The sequence below is a fragment of the Acomys russatus genome, chromosome X, assembly GCF_903995435.1.
Source record: "Acomys russatus chromosome X, mAcoRus1.1, whole genome shotgun sequence".
Classification (NCBI taxonomy): Eukaryota; Metazoa; Chordata; class Mammalia; order Rodentia; family Muridae; genus Acomys; species Acomys russatus.
Window position 1 is genome coordinate 72,700,367 of NC_067169.1, and position 23,734 is coordinate 72,724,100.

Consider the following 23,734-nt stretch of genomic DNA (forward strand, 5'->3'; position numbering starts at 1 on the left):
GATGGGGAAGTAACCACAGCTCAAACAAGACATAAATCATAATCAGACTCTAATAGTATGCTTAAGAATTACGGCTCACTTTCTGGCTCACACTGAGGAAAAGACGAATAAGTACACAGAAGGATGCTGACTTCTTAGATAAGAAACCTGAGAATGAAACCCACCTTGGTAAAACTTTTAGTTAATGCTTGTTGTTTAACTGGTCTACTGCTGGTCTACTGAATTTTGTCACGCCTTTATTTGCTTAATGAAAATAAATATCTTGCTCAATTGGTATGAGAAAATTTCTAGTGTCATTCCTAGTGGTAGTTATATGTTATTAAGTCTTGCTCAACAAAACTGCATTCCATATTAAGACAAATTGAGTGCAAGCTTTGTAATCATTTAAGATTGACCACAAAAAAAAAAAAATCAAAGCAACTGTGTATGATCCTTGTCCAATCCATATTTTCAATAAGAAATATTCTCATACCTACCAGTACTAGAACTTAGCATCAAAATTCTTACAGTTATATTCTTCCTGATAATCATCTGTTTGACACATATTATTCTTGTGGTTTATTACTTGAATCTTTGGCTTGTCACATGAATTATGCAGTTAAGCACAGGGAATTTTGAATAGATACTTCAGCCAGGAAGATAGCCATTGGTTTATAGAAAGCCAAGGAAAACATGTGGGTAAAGGGTCAGACTCTTGCCTTGAATAATGTAATTAGCATAGGTTAAAAGTTAATGGGAAAAACTTCAAACTCATTTGACAAATTGTACTTTCAAGTAAGAACTGTGCTTTGGCTTTGGCTTTGAAACTACCAGCTGAAACAAAGTTTATCCCCCAAACTGTATGATATCATTATTTGTCTGTCCTAAATATACAATATGTGCTAAGATATTGAGGCCAATTTGAAAATATACAACATTAGCTATACACATTGTTAAACATACTGTTCTGATGACATTTAACAGTGTTCAGTAATTGGCTTAATGAACAGGTGTACAAGTATGTTAGTGATGCAGATGTTAATTTGCAGTAACATGTGCTTCCTGATTTGGGGGTGGGGGTTCTTGTATAAACTACAACTAGTAAGATTTGTTCCTTAATTAGGAAATCATTACAAAGTGTGTGTGTGTGTGTGTGTGTGTGTGAGAGAGAGAGAGAGAGAGAGAGAGAGAGAGAGAGAGAGAGAGAGAGAGAGAGAGAGAGAGAGAGAGAGAGATTCCCACTATTAGGACAATTAGTCTTGTTTAATGTGCACTGAACTTCAGGAACACTCCTGATAATGCCATTCTTATTGCTTTAGGTACTATGCAGGTGTCAGGATAAAATCTACTTTTCTGTAGGATGCCTTAATGTACAGTTGTAGGCAGCAGGGAAAGGGGTAACTTCCCAGCTGTTGTATGCAGCATGGAAAAGCAGCCAGAACTGCGATCTCTTTTTCCACATTGCATCAGCTTTCCCTATCAAGGTTTCAATACCAAATTTGCTATTCTATACAAAAATATCTGAGCACAATTGAATAGTTTGTTGCTTGTCAAAATGAGTAGAACTTACCTACATTTAAAAGATTTTCCTCCTTACTATTGTTTATGATCCCTACATTTTTCTTCGTGATTGCCAAGGCTATCAGTTTAAAAACTGCTGAAATAGATTGGACCTTTTATATGCTTTAGTCTGGGTTTTTTTTTTTTCTATATCGCAAGAGTAGGAAATTACTAATACTAATATTGCAGAGCCACAGACCTACTACCTAGAATGAACAGATGTCACCTTGAGACCTCTGCCAGGACTGTTGGATGAATGATTGAGATAAATTTTGTATTGAACAAGGGAAAAATGGAAGGTAGGGAGGATCCAAGGGATGGGATAACAATTGAGATGTAATATGAATAAATTAATAAACTATATTTAAAAAAAGAAAAAAGTCAAACTTCGGTCTCATCCAAATACTTTGAAATGGTTACAGCTTTGGTATAATGTATCTTTAAGTTTACATACATTAGAAATTTTTGGACTTGCATTAGTTTGTGACAAGTAGCATACTGAGATCACTGTGGAAGACAGTTTTTAACATATGAATGCCTTACTACTTTCTGCATACTTGTCTCTTCACTCTTGTCTGAAGTCTCTGTCTGAGCCTCTGGTTTTGATCCCTAAAGAATACATTGTTTTGATGACTTAACTAGTTTGGCAACTATTTTAAATTTGCCTCAATACTTTGATTCTCAACACCATAATGCACATTGTGGAAATGCTTATTGCTTTCTAAACTCACAGCTTTAGACAAGGTTCATAGTACAGGTAAAATTGACTGCAATTACTAAGGAAACCTTGAACTATAGATATTGAGGATCTAATTTTAATTTCAAACATTTTGTTCATTTGAAAAGTAAAGAGTGCAGACTAGATTTTAAAGAAAAATAATAGACAAAGTGTAAAGTTACTAATGAACATCATTTGTACCTGCATTAGCCAGGAGCCTATTATTTTAAAATAAGATACTACTCATATAATCTTCATCTGACAGCATTTCATCTTGTATGTTCCTGTTTGATTAGTTTTCTCTGGCAGAGTTTAGACCTATGGAAATTAGGAACATTTTCTTGACTACTTCTTTGATAGTGTAAATTCTCTTAATGTGCTTCCAGAGGTAATTTTTATATAATTCAAATATTCTTTATTGACATTAGAAATAGCTATTGAGCTGTCATTTCTTTCTTTATGCAGTTGTCTGAAGCTGAGAACATCTTAAAATTAGAATAAATTGAAATGTTGACTATTGCACAAGAAAGACACTGTACTCTCAGAAAAATCTTCTGAGGAAGATTTATGGTGTTTTTTAAAGAAATATGTTAAAAGTCATTTTTCTTTCACCAATCCAGTGATTGTGTTTTAGCAACATTGCAAAGAACTTGACACCCGTCACAAAATCATAATTTTCAAGGGAATTATTATCTAGTCTCATTAGACTGTCTATTCTTATATTGATTGTTCTACTAAACCGTATAACATTTAAAAGTTGTTTTTTACATTCATTTCCTATATTACTTATCTGCTAAGATAACAGTATTTGTATACTATACACCATTGATGCAGAGAATTTATGGATTTGCAACATTTTTATGCATCCTTTGAAATATCGCAAAAGTTTCACAGATGCTGATACTTTCATTGGCAAAAGTATACTATGATTGAGGGTTCCTTTTTCACTAGAAAAGGAAATAACTCATATGTCAGGTCTTTAGACAATGTTACATCAATTTAAATAATAATAATCATTATCACTTCAAAATAAAGTTCATTTTTTTGCCAGTGATAAAAAAAGCAGCATGAGGATCACAGATTTATAAGTCAATGATTACATTTAGATGCCTGAGTTTGAGCACAAGAATGCTACTTGATTGAAAAAGAAAGCTAGCTTTGTCTGTCTAACATGATTTAGTGGTCCTATTGCCTACAATCTTCTACTTATCATGGAAGATGTAAACCAACAGTACTTTAGCACAATTGCTAGAACTTTTTCTGCATGCAGATCAGACTTAAAAACTTCATATTTCATTTTCTTAGCAGACAGCCACAGGTTAGACACTAGTGTCATTCAGGGGTGAATAGGGGCTCAAGCTTTTCCTTGATGCTATACTCATTGTTTCTATCCTATCAACCACTTGAAAATACAGTAAATATATTGCTTGAGAAAACTTTTTAAAGTGATAACTAAGTCAAAATTCACATACTCACAGTATCACCATCTTTGAGGATATGTAATTTATTATGTGTATGCAAATGGAGGTACTCTTGTACAACTTAAAAAATGCTTCAAGACTACTCTTCAAATAAGTCTCAGTGGGGAGCTTTTCTGTTACAACATGTTTAGCAGCTAAAGTTTCCTTAGGTGTTTAAAACAGCATCTCTGAATTGAATGTCTAAATATTAGCGTGTTTTAGGAGAAAAAAACATGTCTTCATCTTTCCTCAATTAGTCCAAATTAGTGAGATTTTACTATATATTTAATTTCAGTGATGCTGCAGTTACCTGCAAAGGAGTAATTTATGTTACACATTAGGGAAGAAGCAGCAATTGATTTTTAGTACTATTTGGCTTATCTTTTCTGCTTAAGTGCTGATATTTAATTTGTAGGGAATCCTCTAAACAGGTCTATATTTTTATGTTTCTCCTCTTCTCTGAGCTAATGAAATAAACACATTTATTGATTTCAGAATCACCTTTATTAATGTAGTTAACATGTCTTAATAATGTTATTTCGTGTACTTGAATTAGAACCATTATTGTTTATGAATCAACATTTTTCTTTCAGGTCCAAGGGAGGGAGATGCTGCTGCAGAAGAAAACCGGAATGATCCTCCAAAGAAAAAGGCAAAGGAATTGAGAATTTTGGATGCCAAAACAGCCCAGAATCTGTGTATGTAATATGTTCTACATAGATGTAGTGGTGATGGCTTATTTGATATAAACAGCCTTACAACTTTGAACATACACACTGCTGGAAACAAAATTACACACACACACACACACACACACACACACACACACACACACACACACATATATATATATATATATTCCAAGTTGCTTTTTGCCAAATAACAAAAATGAAAATTATTTAACCTGCTGAAGTCTATGATTTGTAGAGCTTTCGCATGTATTGTTAGTAAAACTTTCAAAGTGAACATATTTAAATATAATGTAAGTTAGTATTAAAAATATTGTTAGATTTTACAATTATTGTTTTTCTGACCATGCCTGAGATTCATATTTTTTAGATGTATGCCCTAATTCGATTGGACAATTCCTTTTATTGCTATTCATTTGTTTAAAATAATTGTAATGTGATCTGGGTTAAATTGTCAGGCACTGCATTTTGAAACTGGGTGCTGATCCTTGAAGGCTTTAACTAAGCACTGAGCCATTAAATACGGTGTAATGCAGCTGGATAGTTAAATTCATGTCCACTTAAACAAGCTTCTGTGCTTTACTTCTACATATCCTCTCTCTTCTGCATTGGATATAAAATATTATTTATCACTACAGAAGGGTGCTTAGGTACTTATGATACTAAAACACTCTGAGTGAGAAGTTTTAACACCACATCATACATTTCTAATTGCACAAAGAATACCATGAGAATTAATTGAGAATTAACTTAAACAACTTATCATTATGGTATCAGGCATATTGTAACTCAAAAACGTTCTACTAATAGCTCTCAAGAATTTGTGCACTACTGAAATGGTAGTACATTTTCAAGAAGTTGGAGTTCAGTAGTTTTTTACTATACAGTGTGATCTTATTATCTGGTGAGTGTATGTCCATGTGATTTATTTAGGTTTTAGAATTCTCATTCAGTTCCCATGTCTAGATAACCATTTGTCTAGCTACTGAATATTAATTTTTGGTTTTGTTACTAATGCAGCCATGCAGAGCTTTTCATAAAATTCACTAATAGGTGTGTTCAAGCTCTACCTCTCCAAGCATATCTATAATTTTTAAAAAGAGGGTTAATGGAGAACCCAATGGAATGTGTTTTTTAAAAAAATGCTGTCTGTGTAATAATAGTAGGCTATACTAGGTAAAAGAAGTTGAATTCTTCCAACATGACATAAAATATAATTATTAAAGTAAATGTTGACAGGGAAATGATTCAGTATATGAAGAAACTAATAGTTCACTACCTGAATATCAGCAGGAATCCAGAGTCCATTGATGAGTTGAGCACTTCTGCTATTCTCTTGCAAAGCTCAGTGGTCTCCTTTCATATTTGTGAGGGATCCATTCCAAAACGTCTTTAATAAAACCCAATTTTATTTTAGCTATCTTCCTGGGATCTTACCGCATGCCATACAAGGAAATAAGGAACATTATCTTGGAGGTTAATGAAGAGTTGCTTACTGAGGCCCTAATTCAGGTACATTGGATATTTTCACTTTTAAAATCGTTTTGTAACAATGTTAGATGTGTCTTTTTTCAATGGTATTATGAAAAAATAGTTTCTTACTTTGAATAATAGAATATGTAGTCTTTTTCTCCATTTAATACTGAGATGTCATACCCCTTAAGATTCATTGAATATTGAATATTATGTCAAGCACTATGTGTTTATTATCTCATTGACTCTTAAACATTTCATGAGATAAGTATTAGCGACAGTGTACTCCCTTTACAAAAAGAGAATCTGAATTTTAGGTTATTCAGTATTTGATATGTTAAAGTAGCAAATCTAAGACTCAAAACATTTCAAGGGGCTGCAAAAAATAGCTCATTTGACACAGTGCTTGCCTAACCTACATGTTGCACTTAGCTCCATTTTCAGCACTATGTGAAGCAGGCATGGTTCCTTATTCCTGTAATTTCAGCACTTAGGAATAGGCAGGAGCATCAGGAGTTCAAGAGTATCCTTGACTACCTAGACAATAAAGGCCAGCCTAAGACGCATGTGTGAGGTACTATCTTAAAAAGAATACAAATATCAAATTAAATATTTTATATTATATGTAATATACCAATTTACTTTCCCATACTCTCTGTAAATAGTATAGAATCTGCATTGATGATGTGAACAAGTCATATTTCTATAGATGGTTTATGTCAACATCACAGTTTGCCTCATATATATTTTATATCTGAACATGTTTATTTTCAGTAGGATTAAACCTTGATGGGTCTGTGCTGACATTTTGCTATCATGATACACCTTTATGTATCAATGTGACATGTTTACAAAAATCCTCTTGTGGGAAAAATAAACATTAACAAGGTTTGCTTTACTATTTTTTTAAAGTCAATAAATTTTTATTTTAAGGAAGAGTCCTTTCTTTTACTGTCCATCCAGGTCACATGTGTTCACATTCAGGATTTCTGAAAACAGCCCTCAAAAATGGCCCAGTGTGTTTTTTTTAAGCCCTTTATTTATACCTTGGTTTAAATATAGCTATGACAACTTTAACGTTCTCAGCCAGAAGATTTCAGATGATTTCTTCAGTTTAGGAATCATTTTACAGTAGGCTTCATTTGTTAACACCAACAATTCTGAAGAGTCTGCTCATATTCATTCCTAGAGAATAGTACATAAGACTAAAAAAAAAAAAAAAAAGTACGACAGCATAAAACTACAGTCTAAGTTAACGGTTGGATTTACTAGCTGTAGCTTTACTATTTTTAAATTCTTGTGGACAACAAGCGTGTCCACTGTTCCTTCACTTGAACTGAAGAGCTGATCACATTCATCCTGGAGCTTGTGTGCTAGCACACATACGAATAATAATAATTTCACAAATGTATTCTAAAATAACAAGGTAAAATACAGGTGAGACAGAAGGAAAAGTGTAACAGACACAAAGATTGTTTTTTAAAAGAAAAAGGCTTAGCAGCATGTATAGAGGTCTAAAGCACAGGAAGAGATGAGGCAAGTCAAAGTCAGCAGTCACACAGCAGGTAGGAAATTTCTGGAAGCACCAAGTTCCCAAGTGGGATTGAAATTTGGTTTTTTGTCCCTTACTTTTACAGAATGTAAAGCAAGGAGTAATGTAACAATAAATCAAAGTAGGAAATTTAACAAACTGCAACATAAGATGCTACTAATATGAAAACTGTAAGCAGTTCATTTCTCCCAACTTGACCAGACTAACCTAGTTCTTCCAGAGGCAAGGACACATTGTCCATGTTATAAAATAACAGGAAGTTAACACAGTCTATGTTTTCAATATGCATACTTTGAATCCTGGTTGCATATAGGGAATATGCATAAATAAGAATTTTCGTGTCTTCTGTTCTCTGAAGTACTTAAAACCTGATTTAAAAAAATTATATTGGCAAGGACACTGAACAGTTTGATATTTTAACAATATTTTTCATATGCCAAGGTATCCAGAGAAAAAATATGTTATAGTAAACAGAAGCATGACTGCATTGGTTTCAAACTATTATCCTATCTTACTACAATTTCACTACATTGGAAAGATTAAAAAGCTTTCATTACAGCTGGGCAAGTTGTTGCACACCTTTAATCCCAGGACTTGGGGAGGCAGAGGCAGACAGATTGCTGTTACTTCGAGGCCAGCCTTGTCTACAAAGCAAGTCCAGGAGAGCCAAGGCTACACAGGGAAACCCTGTCTCAAAACAAAGCAAAACAAAACAAAACAACAAAATCAAAAAAAAGTTTTCATCATTCAACTGTCACAAGTTTACCAGACTTGACTTGCCATATTTTAAAACAGAATGACACAATCAAACAAAAGAATGGTAACTAAGTCACATTTAGTTGTGTGCCTTGTTCATTTCTATTATTGTGGAAATAATCCTAGATTAGGTCAGGTCAGTGTAGGTGCCTCTGGAGGCCAGAGGCATCAGATTTCCCAAGGAGTTATGGTTACAGACAATTATAAACTGCCTTAAATATGTCCTAGGATCTGAACTCAGTTCTCTGAGAACAGCACACTCCCTTAGCCCCTGACCCTTCTCTCCAGCCTCAGTCTTCTTTGTTTTCTTGGCTTCTATTTGATAGGTCTCTGTTGAAACACCAGATAACTGATTGTGCACTAGAGAAACATTTTGTCTGACTGCCAATCCTGCTCAATCCAAACTGATTCTCTGATTTTTACATAAATAAAAATGAACGTATAATTAATATATATGGTTGGGAGAGACATGACTTCAAGTTATTGAGTTTTTAAGGTTAATATTAATTTTAACTGGATGAGCATTATATCTGAAGATATTCTGGCAAGGAAAGATTCTTCCCCAAAAGATTGCTTTACTCATGAAAAAAATATCACTAGGACTTCCTTCTCATTCCGAAACTAGATATGTTTGCATCAATGATGCAAAAGTAACAGCAATTTTCCTTTCACATGAAGTGTTGACCATTTATGTCTAATTACTATGTAGCACATCGATAATGCACAGCATGAAATATGTATCATCAAATTAACTTTGTTCTAAGAACTGTTTGATTACAGTGCTAATTTCCATCCATGCATAATCACAGTTTGTTGCTCATGTAGCCTGGTTGCCTCCTCATGGCAACAAAAGCAACAAAAAACTACAGAGAAGCTGATTATTTAGGCTATATGTTGTTAAAAACAATGTGTGCATGTTAGACATATAGAACAGTGACAAAAAATAAAACTAACAATTTAAAAAATTGAATGTTAATAGAAAAATTAAATTATGTATTATTTGAGATAGTGCTTGCAAGTAAATATTAAATTATGGAGACATATATTGAAAGACAATTTATACTTATATTTGCCTGGCATATATAAAATAAATAAGATTTACATAGAAGGTAACATGTAGTGCAAAGAAGTTTCCAGAATTATTCTAATTTAGTACAATTGGAAAGAATTCAACAGATTCTGAACATGGAAATGTAAAATAGCACATCTTTCTTTTAATAGAATTCTAATTAACATTTTGCATTTCATGTAATTAAAAATATTGACAACAGATCAAAATAGTAATAAATACTTGCAACTGACCGTAATAGAAGTAATAAATGTTTTCTTTTCACATTCTAGTTGTGGCACATATCAAGAAACATTGTTTATACTCATTGCTACTTCAGAATTAAAGTACTTATTAGTCCTGCCACTAGATCTTTTTTTTTTTTTTTTTTCTTTAATAAAGAAGCACATCTATTATTATACACAACATGCTTTGGTAAATATGTTGGCAACTATTTCAATACAATTTGTTTCATTTATAAAAATACATTTGATATCATTTTGATAATTTATCCCAACATAAAAGAAGTCCATTGGACGACCAAGAAGACCAGAACCTAATAAATATGCTCCCAGAGGTGCTATGGTTAAGGTAGTTTTTCTGGAACAAATTCACATTGAACTGGACTTTGAAGTATTAATAGGCTTCAATAAGGGATTATTGAAAGTGAGTGATTGACAAATACTTGAGGCATATGTGGGGTAATATCTTTTATTATTCAGTTATATTTCTGAATTAATGTAAGTTAGTGATGAGCAAGTATATGGAACATGATTTGTGAATTGGTTTCGATAGTATTATAGAAAAATAAATCACAGTCTTATGACTAGTAGTCTTCCTCATCCCATTCTTTATCTCTCTGTCTTTCTGTATGCCTCAGATATGCTTTATTTGGACTTTTCGTGTTTAAGTGCTAGAATTTTAATATCATGCATTCTCCACTTTGCTACAGGACTCACATTGCCTGTCACACTCATTTTTAAACATTTTTTATTTAAGTAATTTATTCAGATTATATCTCATTTGTTATACCATCACTTGTATCTTCCCCTTCCCCCTCCATCGAGCTTTTATCCTATTCCCCTCCCCTAGGTCTGTGACAGAAGATAACCTTGTCCTCCACTACAAGATCACAGCCTATCAGGTCTCTTCCTGGTAGCCTGCTTACTCTTCCTCTGAGTGCCACCATGTCTCTCCACCAAGGGAAAGTGGTCTCATAGGGGACACCAGAGTTCATGTCTGAGTCAGTCGCTGCTCTCCACCCAATTGTGGAGAATATGATGTCCATTGGCTAAATCTGGATAGCGGATCTATGTTTACTGCATGCATTGTCCTTACACTTAGTCATTTTGACTTATTCCTAGATCCTGTAAGCATTAAACTCTTTGAATCCTAGTAGATAATATGAATGACAAATTATTTAATTTGAGCAACATTCAATTTTTGTTCACAAAAGTTAATACAGCACACACATAATTATTAATATATGTCTAAAGTGCTTTGCTATTAATAAACTAAGCAGCAAGTTGAAAGTACTTTTTAAAGTACAAAATAAATAAAGGCCTGACCTGTGCATGTATTAGTCAGTGGCAGGTAGATAACTTAGTTTTAAAACATGTAGTCATTGAAAACTTTTGGTTATATAATGATTGTACCACTTGGAGATTAAGAGAGAGACAAACTAGGTAGAGGGAAAAATTCAGGACAGAGTAGAAAAGAACTATAGTATTATTATACTATAATACGTTTCAAGGATAGAATTGACGTTAGTACAGAAAATAAGATCAGTGGATCATTTGTAAAGCACTGATTCTTAAAGTATGAGAACTATTGAAATTCTTGAGGCTTCCAGTGAAAGAAAGGTGACAAATAGAAGGTCAAGGAATGCATTTATGTAGACCACATATGGTGAGGCAGTGGGTGGTGATAGAAAACCAGAGTAAAAGAAATATGCACATTGTGCCAGAATAGTTAAAAATATAGATGCCATAGAGATCTAAGTAATGATAAAATGACTGAGGACAGGAGGAAAAATACCTTTTGCGTTTATTTTCAACTGATGCATAGAAACATAAAAGAGCTCATTTAAATATAGTACCATGTAATTTTCACACACACACACACACACACACACACACACACACACACACTTATAAAAATGTATGTATATCAGAATAAACATCTCTTTAACCTTTTGTCATGTGATTATAGTAAAGTCTTTCAAAATTCCTTTTTGTCACTATTAATACATTAGTATTGCCCACAGTCCCCCTATTGCATACAGCTTATTTTAGTATTCCCAATTGCAGTTACATCTAGTAATCGTTCTTTTGTAGGTCTCCCTTAAAATATGCTGAACTATATACAAGACTCCTGTAGGTTTTAAGCAGATACTGTGTTTATTTATGGTGTTGTGTCCTCCACCTCCATTCATGTAAGAAACAATTACATTCCTTCAGAGGATTGAACTTTCTGGGTTTTCATTTATTGCTATCTCATCACTTTAATTTCTCTGATTTTTACTTTCTCCATTCTCTCCTTTGCTCATTTCTTCATTTTATTTTATATATTTATTTATTTTTAAATTTTATTTTATTAATTTCTTCATATTACATCTCAATGGTTATCCCCTCCCTTGTATCCTCCCATTCCTCCCTCCCTCCCATATTCTTCTTATTCCCCTCCCCTATGGCTGTGACTGAGGGGAACCTCCTCCCCCTGTATATGCTCATAGGGTATCAAGTCTCTTCTTGGTAACCTGCTGTCCTTCCTCTGAGTGCCACCAGGTCTCCCCATTTAGGGGACATGGTCAAATGTGAGGCACCAGGGTTCATGTGAAAGTCAGACCCCACTCTCCACTTATGCAGTAGAAGGCTAAAATAGGAACTCAGGTAAAATGCAGGACTACACTACTTCTTTAATAACTGAAAACTCATGCACGGAATATTTCTGCTTGCCCCCTACTTACAACTTCTCTGTGTTATAGCTGCATTATGGTTCTGAATCACAGTTTAATATCTAACACTTAAGTTCACACAAGACATAAAACCTACAGCTTCCCACATGATTATGTTTTCTCAAATGTGATTTTACATCTCAAAACATTACATGATCTATATAAATCATTCTTGAATAAACTGACAAAATGATTAGATAGAAGCAAAGGGCATTTAATCCATCCCCTGGATTCCAGGCAGTGCTGCACCTAAGTCATCAAAAATAAATGGGTATCTATTGATTCTGCAAGGAAAAAGATTCTTCAGCTTCCCTCAATTAACCTGTTCTAGTGTATAATTATTCTTATAGTCAGGAAGTTCATGCATGTGTGATAGTAGAGCTTGTTTTTGTCTCTTCAATCCATCTTTGTAATCATTGATCTATTTACGTGGCTATCGACCATCTGTATTTTATGCAGACTTGTGAGTCTGCATGTGATTGTGCACTTTACAAGAGTTGATGGCTTTTGAAGGCTACAGGTATATCAATTAAGTCTGTAAATGCATTAGTATTGTTGAATTTTATAGCATTCTTTTAACTAACAACTTGTGTTCTCCACATTTGTTTTCATAATTCTGTAAGGAAACTGAGCCTTTAGCGATGACAGGAATAATCTTTTTAAAAAGCATTTAATTTATATTGAAAAATATTTTCATACAATATACTCTTGTAATACTTTTTCCTCTCCCAGCTTCTCCCAGATCCTCCCCACCCACTCAGTTTCATTCTCTCTCTCTCTCTCTCTCTCTCTCTCTCTCTCTCTCTCTCTCTCTCTGACAAGACTAATCTTAAATCATCTCTTTCATATTCCTCATCATAGTGGAATAAGTATTTTGTGATGCTATTGCAGTCCACAGATATTTTTATCTGTGAACTGTTATTGTTTTTTTATATTTTCCTTCTATGGTTTTATAAATGCATTTTCTTGTCTGTTTTGACAGAAGTTTTGTTTTTGAACAGTGCTTACTAATTTCAGTATATTGTTAAGCTGAATCTAATCCAAACAAATATTGTGTCTGCTCATTGTCAATTTTTCTCTGTTGAATTTTTTTTTGAAGAATATCCAGTGTTTCATTTGTCACCAATATGAGTTCTTTTCTTATTTGCAAGCAAAGAAAAGGTAGCTTTAAGTAATTAATCTTTGCTTATACCAATGAGAAAAATGTTTTGTGCATATTGAAATAAAATACATTTTATTTGAAATTACTTTCTGTATTCTTTGTGTTGCAGAGTAGCTATTAATTACTTGCAATTGTACATTTAGGTTCCATGCTTTATTTCTTTCACAGTTGTTTTTTCAGTTTTTGCCTCTTTCATATTTTTTCAATATTTACATTATTACATTTAATTCACATTTTATCCAGACTGTTATCCTCTTACTTTTTTTTTTCAGGAACTGCTTTTTATTATTATTTTCATTCAATAACAATTTTTATTATAAAAATGTTGTAAGTAAAAGAAAAAAAATCATGCACCAAGATTAACCAGACCACACAACTATTCAACTCGTGAACCTCCATATAGTTATTCTTACATTTCTGGGTGGAGGCTGTGGTACTTCACCCTGGATTTTATACTTTTCAACGTGGAATATATTTTTTGCACACTTATCCACCACCAAAAATGAAAAATCACCAACAGAGTTAGAACTGGAGAAACAATTAGCTTTATATCCTCTTTCGTAACTGGTGGCCATCACTTGCCCTTTGTCCTACTCATCCCCTAATATTTAGTTCTACACAGTCCTCAGACATCAACATGTCCCCAGGTGGCGTCCCAGACCGTGGACATTTGCCTTTGGTAGTAACAGTCTCATAATATCCTCTTACTCTTATCTTCCCATATACACCCTCCCTCCTCCACCCAATTTCTATTCCCTAGGCCTATGACAGGGGAGATCTTCCTCCCCCACAGTCTGACCATAACCTATCTGGATAGCCTGCATTCCTTTCTTCCCTTTGCTTCTAAGGTAGCCCCTTCAAGGGGAAGTGATCAAATTGCAGGCACCAGAGTTCATGTCAGAGGCAGTCCCCACTCCCCCTCCCCATCCCCAGACATGGAGAATGACCTGTCCATAGACAACATCTGATCAGGGGGTCTTAGTTCTCTGCATGCATTGTTCTTGGTTGGTGCATCTCTTTAAAAGTGTCTGCATTTTCTCATATAAACTTCCAGAATCCCACAATTAAAAATAAATGAAAAGCAAAATTATTCTAGGAGCTCTTCATGAACTCGAGACTAGCCAAAACAAACATAAAGCAATAGTCCTTTAAGTTAAGAAAAAGGGAAACAGATAGCACATGAAAACGTTCTTCATGAGAAAAATCAAAAATGTTAAAAGAACAATTTCACTTTTCCCCACTAACCTCATACTAATTTTTAAAGTATGTAAAATGGATTGAAATATAAATATAGTTTGTTAGCCAAATATTTAAGAAAACATAACACTTTGTATTGATTATTTTTCTTTTTTTAAAAAATATTTTTATTTAATTTTAATTTATGTGTGTTGGTGTGAGAGTGTCAGATCTTGGAGTTACAGACAGTTGTGAGCTGCCATATGGGTGCTGGGAATTGAACCCGGGTTCTTTTGAAGAGCAGGCAGTGCTTTTAACCACTGAGCCATCCTCCAGCGCCCCTTGATTATTTTTCTAAAAGCATTTTTGTTATGGTCAAAGGGTGACAGTGAGAAATTATCTGTAATTCTGTGTCTTTAATGCAAATTAATATTTACTTATTCATCATATCCATTATATATATATGAGATTATATTACAATGTATCCTAAGATAGTATAGTTAAAATACTATATCAGTGTAGTGTAGTATAATATAAAACATATTTAACATAATCACATGTCAACTAATCCTTTTAAATATTATAGATGCACAGTCAAGAAAGAAAACCCAAGAGAGTTAACTCTGTTGTTCACATGTTGATTCACTTTTTATATATGCATTTTTATAGCTCCATAACAAAACAAATTCATTTAAAAGTGTTTGGTTAGTGAACACACATAAGTCATATTTTCTTACCTTCGACTATGACCTGTTGAGCATTGGATTGTGAGGTTCTATCTTCTAAATGCTAGTAGCATCACTCACTGCCAGTTGTGACTTTGTTTTTGTCCACTGAATATAGAGAATCAAAAATTGTCCCCAGTTGCAAACTATTAAGAATTACTTTTGCTTTTGATAGAAAAGTAGTAAAGTTTCAGAATTTGATCTATACAATTAATTGTTTTTTCTAAGTTTATTATAAACTCAATGGCTTAAGTTTTATACATTGGATTAGTATAGATCAAAAACAAAACCATTACTTTAAGAAATCCACTACTGCTTCTTATTCAATTGTAAAAATCCCAGCACAGGCATTGTTTATATTAAAGGCTGCAAATATTCACAGTTGTAAATACGTCAACTGATGTTACTATGAGTTGGTTTTTTTCTCCATTATCATAAAGTAGCCCAATTGTATGCTTTATATCCAGAGCTTAATGAAGTTGACATGTTTAATTTATGCCTCTTTAGCTTTAAAGTATGGCAAATAAGTTAAGTAATATCACACAATCAATTTGGTGTCAGAACTTAGTTCAAATGATACTTAGTTCGTTGATTTTTTTAACACACCATCGTTTATCTACCTTCCCCCCTACTGTGGTATGTAAGTGAGTGACTGACTTGATTTTACTATTGAAAAGCAATAACATGTATTCACTAAAGGGTTCCTATCTAAACATGTCCTACAGTGTCTCTAATTTTAAATCAGTATTGAAATTTAGTTTTATTTGAAAATATCTTCAACACACGATATGCACATTTAGTGATACTTATCATTGCTTCTGTTATATAATAAATATATAGCTTGTTAACAAAAATTAATACCTAGTATTACTAAATGCAATAAAAAGAACATTGAATTCTATCTCTCCATTAATCTGTAGCCTTTTGGTAAATTGAAAGTGTTCTTCTACTATTAATGCAATCATTATTTATCTTAGCCTAAATGAAGTATTCACAGTGACAGAGTCATTTAAGGAAATAATATAATCATTCAGTTTTGCTAGAAAGATTAGAGTAAACATTTTGGTCTTCATTTTATAATTTTTTACAGTGCATATAGCTGAATAGAGTTGAAAATAACTTGCTTCATAGGTAAAATAAGTAAGATGTTGACTTTTCCTTTGGGTGCATCTTAGGGTTTCTGTGCTGAAATACCATGACCAAAAACAATTTGGGAAGGAAAGAGTTTGTTTCGCTTAAACTTCAAAGTTACTGTTTATCACTGAAAGCAGACTGGGCAGAAACATGGAAATGCTGCAGCAGAAGCCATGGAGGAGTGCTCCTTACTGGCTTGCTCTTCATGGCATCCTCACCCACAATGGGTTAGGCCCTCTCACATGAATTACTAATTAAATTCCTTACAGGATTGCTTACAGCCTGATTTTTAAAGCAAATTTTAAATTAAATATATTTAGATCCTATTAGTCCCCTCTCCCAAGTTCTTACAGACTCTTCCCTCCTCCCTACCCACATAACATGAAGTTCTTTCTTAAAAACAACCCAATAAAACAGCAAAAATCACAGATGACTATTGCTTGTGCCATGATGACATCAAGCTAGCCAGCACAAGTGCTATGGACAATTGCCACATCACTTCTTTAAAGTTTCTACTCTTTGGTATTAGTAATTTTACACTAGTAATAAAGTATCCATGTAGTGGGAAAATAAGACATTATGTTTTAGGTTCCTTGTAACACCTTGTGCCTGTCATACATGAAATGGGGAATTGTTCCTTAAATTCCTCACGAACACCTGGTGCAATATTTATCCTTTCAAATAACATCATAAAAAGTAAGTTTTCACATATGTTAAAACTTTGTGTAATATAAAGTGCTAAATTGGTTAAAGAATATAAATGTCTTCAAATTCTTTGATATTTACTTAGCTTTAACTTCTTTCTTTGAATAGTCATTTATCTAAAGAATAACTTTTTAAATGAACATCCAACTGTCAATTTAATAAACCCTCCAATAAAATTATATCCTTCTTTCCTAAGTAAAGGTCTTCCTCCTGTAGTTCTGGTCCTTCATATTTTTAAAGTATTGCTTTTATTTTTTAACTTCATAATATAATAGTTTCCCCATCCATTCCCCTCTCCAAAGCATCCCAAATGTCCCTCATTGCCCTTGCAAATGCATGCTATCTTTTCCCATTAATTGTTGTTACATGCATGTATGTGTGTATGTATATGCTCATTTTCTTTGATGCTTGTCCATGTGTTTTCAGAGTTGACCTTCTGGAATTGCATAACCAAGTGATATGCTTGTCTGGGGAAGAGTATCTCTCCTGCTCTCAGTGTTCCTTAGTTGCCTGTAGTTCTTTGCATAATGTTGAGGCCTTGTATGCTTCCCATGTTTTTCCTATCCCTTCTTTCCTTAGATGTCATTAATATCTTTCAATATATGGCATAAATATCTTTCTTCTAAAATTGTTGTCCATGATATATTCCAGAATGTTGCTTATATTTATTCTTTATTTGCATGTTTCTACAGTCATTAATAACTATTCAGAATGTTTTTTGAATATGATTCTTTGATAGGATGTTTACATTTGGACTGCACCAATATCCTTGTTTCTTTTGTTTGTTTCTTTTTGGTTACTTCAGAATCAGTCAGAGTTATAATTCAGTGTACTGCTTCTATGGCAATTGTCACAAGTCACCATATATCGCAGAATTTCAAAGTATACATTTGAACCTGTTTAATGGACCTTTTCTACTTGATCATTCTGAAAGAATGAGGTATCCATACTATACTTAATGCTCTGTATCTAATATTTTCCATCGGCAAGTTATAAAATGTTGATAACATTTATTTAATAAAGTGACTATGGAAATGTTAAGCTATCAAACATACTACATGGGTCAATATGTAGTATGGAGAAGTCTTAGCCTAGTTCTTTATTATTTCTGTCACAGACCATATATTTGTTAGTTGTCTCTCTCTCTCTCTCTCTCTCTCTCTCTCTCTCTCTCTCTCTCTCTCTCTCTCTCTCTCTTTCTCTCTCTCTCTCTCACACACACACACACACACACACACACACACACACACACAGAAAGCAACTTAAGGAAAGAAGGAAGGAAGAGTTTATTGAATAGTGTTGTGAAGAAAACTCCATAAATATTTGAAAGTCATTACAGTAAAAAGCCTGAGGCAACTGGTCCATTGTAACCACAGCCAGTGTGGTGAAGAGGACAGGCATTCAGGGAGTTAATAACTCATTGATGATGTGGTAAGCTATCACATAGTAGTGACAAAGTGAAATGAGATTACATCTGAAGGAGATGTAGGTGTTACAAAACAAGAAACTACTTAACCAATATAAAAGCAATCCTGCATTAACAGACATATTTGTATACTCTGTTGTGTATCTAACATTAAGTCATTTTTGTGGAATTTGGTAATGCATATATTTCAAATTATTTGTACATGCCATCTATCATTATTGTTTTGCATTTATTGGTAGAGTAGTGGAAGAGTTAGCTATATAAATATTTATAAATATGAGTACATATTGCTAGTTGAAAGGACAATCCTATTTTGAAGATTGCAGAGAAGACTGTTATTGTTTTTTTCTCTGTTAGAAAATCAGTGCTTCTGGCCAAATATACTTTTTATGCATTATTTTCATAGACAATTTGAATATCGCTTTGAGGTAGAAATATTTCAAATAATACAAAATCGGACTTTTTTTTAACAGAACTTCAATTTCAGTTTGACTATCTTCCCTTTATTCATTTTGTAAATAGCCAAGAATTTGAACTATTCAAAATCATGTGGTTTTTCTCCTATTCTTTTAAACATCATTGATTTCTCCAAGAGAACATATGTGAGATATTTTATAAGCGTATACAAAAAGTTAACAGTTGTTTTCTGAAACACCATGGCAAGATTAGACTTGAAGTTTCTTTGTTTGTTTTAAGTACTTTCATGGTTGTTTTTTTAGTTAGGAAAAACAAAATGAAAAGTGAGTATATTCCTTGGAAATGCAAAGGGTATTGTCTAAACAATGGTGGTCAGTGCAAAAATGTTGCTGACTTTCTTATCTAAAGCAATTTATACTAAATTCGACCATATTAATAATAAGCTAATTCCTACCATAAGGTTTTAAGGCAGCAATATAAATGATCAGAGACATGTCATAAAAGTTGAAGGAAAGCTGGGCGTGGTGGCGCATGCCTGTAATCCCAGCACTCGGGAGGCAGAGGCAGGCGGATCGCTGTGAGTTCGAGGCCAGCTGGGTCTACAAAGTGAGTCCAGGACAGCCAAGGGTAACACAGAGAAACCCTGTCTCGAAAAACCAAAACAAAAAAAAAAAAAAAAAAAAAAAAAAAAAAAAAGTTGAAGGAAAAGAAATGTGTATTAAATTTCACAAAATGTTCATTCATAATACTCTTTAACATTATATCATATGTGTATGATTCAGAGCATATCATATAACAATGCCCACAGTGCCAATGCATATGACATCCACTGGTTATTCTTTTTCCCCAGAAAAAAATATGCACCTCAAACTGGAGCTTATCAATCTCATTCTATTCTTTATGACTTTGCTGCATATGGATATGCAACTAAACTATATATTTAATTTTCCCTTTTTGAAACATTCTGTAAACAGTAAAGTGCAGCATAAATATTAAAAAATATTTTTTTCCTTTTTGAAGGTTTGTTCATCGCCCAATTTGTGCTATGATTTTCTACCACATAAGTGTTCTTGTATTTAAATGGCCTTTTATTGTGTCAGTGAGCATTTTAGTTGTCCTCACTAATTTTATTATGTTCATTTTATGTTGTGATTAACACAAATACTGAAAATACTATTGCCTTACATATTCGTGTAAAATACTGTTTTTTAATTCTTCAAAACCTCCTCTAGACCTGTGTGTTTCAAAATATATTATCTCACACATGTTGGAAGTACAGAATTTCTAAAATGAACTTAAATTTCTTGACACAACCTTTGGTGTAGGGTACTTTTATCAGTGTTTAGACCTTCCTATAATTCTTTCACACATTATAAAATATTTGTACTGGTTCTATGGTTTCAGAATTGATGGTTTATGAACTATATGTATTCTTAGAATTGCCAAGTAGTGGCTTATTTTCTCTTAAGTAATAGACCAATTTATCCTATTTATATCATTTGAGAATTCATATGTCTATGTACTAGTAATATAGTATCCCTCTTCATCTCAGTGCCAAGATTTTTCACTTTATTTTTTTGGTATTCGTTTGTTTATTGTTTGCTATTTATTCAGTTTTGGGGATTGAGTACAGGGCTTCCATCATGCTAACAGCAACATTGTTGAAATGACAACTCTTAGTTTGAAATTGTAGAAGCTGCCTATGTAGTCAGTCTTGGTGACAAAATGGTCTCATTATGCAAATCTGATATTAGTTCAATTTATATTTGCCCTTAAACTAAGTGTTACAGAAATAATGAGTATTTCTGATCACAACGAGAGACTTTAACCATCATTACCCAAGGGGAATTGTTTTTATATCTATTGGAACATATACTACTGTTGCTTTAAGCTGGTTGTGGCTTCCCAGAAGCATGCATGACCCTATGAAATTTGTAATCCTCCATTAGTACAGTATCTAATGGCTAATGTGGCAATCACAGAGGAGGCAGGCAGTGTATAAAACAAAATCTAAGGACAGAACCAAGCTTTGGTACTGTTTAAATGAAAACAATTGTTTTTTCTTTTAACTCTAAGAACAAAGAACAAGAACATGTAAGTATGATTTTAAAGCCTAAAATATTCTGTCATAGTCAGGGTTTCTATTGCTGCAGGAAACACCATGACCATAAAGCAAGTAGGGGATGAAAGGGTTTATTTGGCTTATACTTCCATATTGCTGTTCATCATCAGAAGAAGTTAGGACAGGAACTCAAACAAGGCAGGAACCTGGAGACAGGAGCTGATGCAGAAACCATGGGATGCTTACTGGTTTGCTCCACATGGTTTGTTGTCTTAGAGAACTCAAGATCACATCCCAGGAATGACTAATTAAGAAAATACTTTATGGCTTGTTTACAATCTGATCTTATGGAAACATTTACTTAACTGAGGTTCCATCTTTTCAAGTGACTAATTTGTGTCAAGTTGACATAAAACTATCCAGAACATATGCACACATGTATACGCAAATATTTAAGCTGCATGCCATATGAAAGCATGTAAAACAAGACTAATAAGTTATAATAGTTAAGGAATTGAATTTTCAGTTCAAGCAAGTAGAGAAAGTTGTGTTAAAGTGACAGGGATTTAGCCAAGTGTCGAGGAAAACATCCTGGTCTTCATTAATAAGCATGTGTATAGTTATCAATAGAAATTAAGTCAATTTCAGTATCTTTTGATTCATCTATATGTAGATAACTAGAAAGTACTGCAATAATACAATTTTAAAAAAATATCAGCCCTCCTCCATTTATGTGGTAAATGGTACACTTAATCAGAATGCACTTGACTCAGTTCTCTACTAGTAAAATGGCTTAATGAGATATAAGGCAAAAAAGAAAGGTTATGTTTTGTCAAGAAGGAAAGGGCAGTATGGCTCAATACCTTTACTTAAGTAACCTTTACATGTGCAATTAACATTTAAAAGAAATACAGTTTTGGAAGTCTTATAGAGTAATTGTGTAAATGTAAAAAGTAGTTAGTAGCCTGGGGTCTGTTATGAGAACTTCCTTGAAATAACACTGACAGTTATCAGAAAGTGATTTTGTGATGCATAAAAGATGAGGAAAAAATCTCCTCATTTGGTGGCATACTTACTGCTTTCTCCTTTGTTGTTTCTTAGTAAACTTCAACTCACTGACATTTTCTAGAATGAAATTTTCATACTCACCCAGAAATGATCTTTCAAACATAAATTTTGAAATAGTTGTTGGGGGAGCATTCTATTAAGTAGCAGCAGGGGAGAGAGAAGTAAAAATGGGTCATGTCTTAAAACTTACAGACCATTTGCCTATTACCCAGTAAATTTTCAGAATCTATTACATTTAAAGGTTCATTTTAATGTTTGTTTGTTTGTTTCTAGTTGCTACTATTATGTCTAGCTTTTCCCATGTGGTACATATAGTGGGCATATGAACTATTAAGTCGTCTTCAAAATTTATTTACAAACCAGAAGATGCAATATGAATGAAATGCTAAAATCAAGAGTTATTTTTTTCCATATTAAGAGTCCTTAGGCAGTACGATTTTTACAGTATTGTTCTGGTCTGTTTGAGTATATGTCTATTTAATGATAATTGTTCCTGTCCATGCACATAGGACTTCTTAAGAGAAGCCTCTTCATTGAACGTTTTAAGCACTTCTGTAAACAATTTGCACGTTCTCCAAATAAATTTTGCCATAGCCACTTAGCAGCTAAGAATTATGCTTCTCTCACAATTTTTGTCTAAATCTACTCTAAAAGTAATTGTGTAGACAAAAGAAGAGTTTACTACTTGATACACTGAAGCCTTCTAAGTGTCACGAATACATGTTTTATGGAAAATCATGGATGCATGGCTTTTCTTCCCTTTCTTGGGGTTGGGACACATAGGGTAAGATAATCAAAACCAGGACATGTGACATACTAACATGTTCTCTACCTCTGAGCATCTACACGGGACCTTTTGTATTTTAATGTGCTACATTAAATACATCATACATCTCGTCTTTTTATGAATCTCATATGTATGAGCATGTTAGGAGTGGCTTGAGGTACAGTCGGGAGACTAATATGCTGCAGCCTGCATCATTCTAATTCTTTTCTTATTAGAGGCTTTCTGGAAACAGTCTGCTTCCTAACTTCCTTTGGGAGACTTAGGTATCAGGAGGCTTTGTAGCCCACCATAAAAATAGAGGTCAGATTGATTCTCAAGATTGGCACATTCTTTTCATGATGGCTCTGATAATGTTTCTTCCTCTTTTGGTTAGAATTTTATAGACAAAAACTGCATCTTTGGCGGCAATATTGCCTGTGTTTGTAAAAACCCATTTAGGCATTTCCTATGATAGCTGCTTGTAACGTGGATCCTTCTACTAGTTGACTCATTGAAGCAATATGCACTGTCATAACAATCTGCGTGTACCTCATATGCTGGGGTCTTGTTTTGATCATTATTCACAGGCAGGACCTACAAAACATTACCAGTTATGTAAACGTTTTGCTTTTCTTATCAAACAGTACTTTAAGCTAGGATATATCATAAACCCACTGAATGCTTAAATATTACATATAGCTTTGCAGAGAAAGAGGAGATAAATCATCTCTGTGGAGCCTGCTTTCAATGAGTTAAAAGATTATAATGAAAAATGAAATAAAATAGTAACAATTTTCACATTATAAAATTCTATTTTAGAATTGATTTTGTTCATTATAATTATATTCACAGTGAAAGTTGAAATGGTAGGTCTTATATATGCTGAATTTAATTACTTCATA

General features: G+C 33.4%; 1 protein-coding gene across 3 annotated transcripts in view; it reads left to right on the forward strand.

Moving 5' to 3' along the window:
* The window catches only part of Diaph2 (diaphanous related formin 2), a 730,565-nt gene that overhangs the window by 284,389 nt on the left and 422,442 nt on the right, over positions 1–23,734 (forward strand). For all 3 annotated transcript variants that reach the window (XM_051142209.1, XM_051142210.1, XM_051142211.1), the window contains 2 exons: positions 4,311–4,415; positions 5,824–5,918. In XM_051142209.1, coding sequence (XP_050998166.1) covers positions 4,311–4,415; positions 5,824–5,918 — 200 coding nt within the window. The remainder of the gene's footprint in view (positions 1–4,310; positions 4,416–5,823; positions 5,919–23,734) is intronic.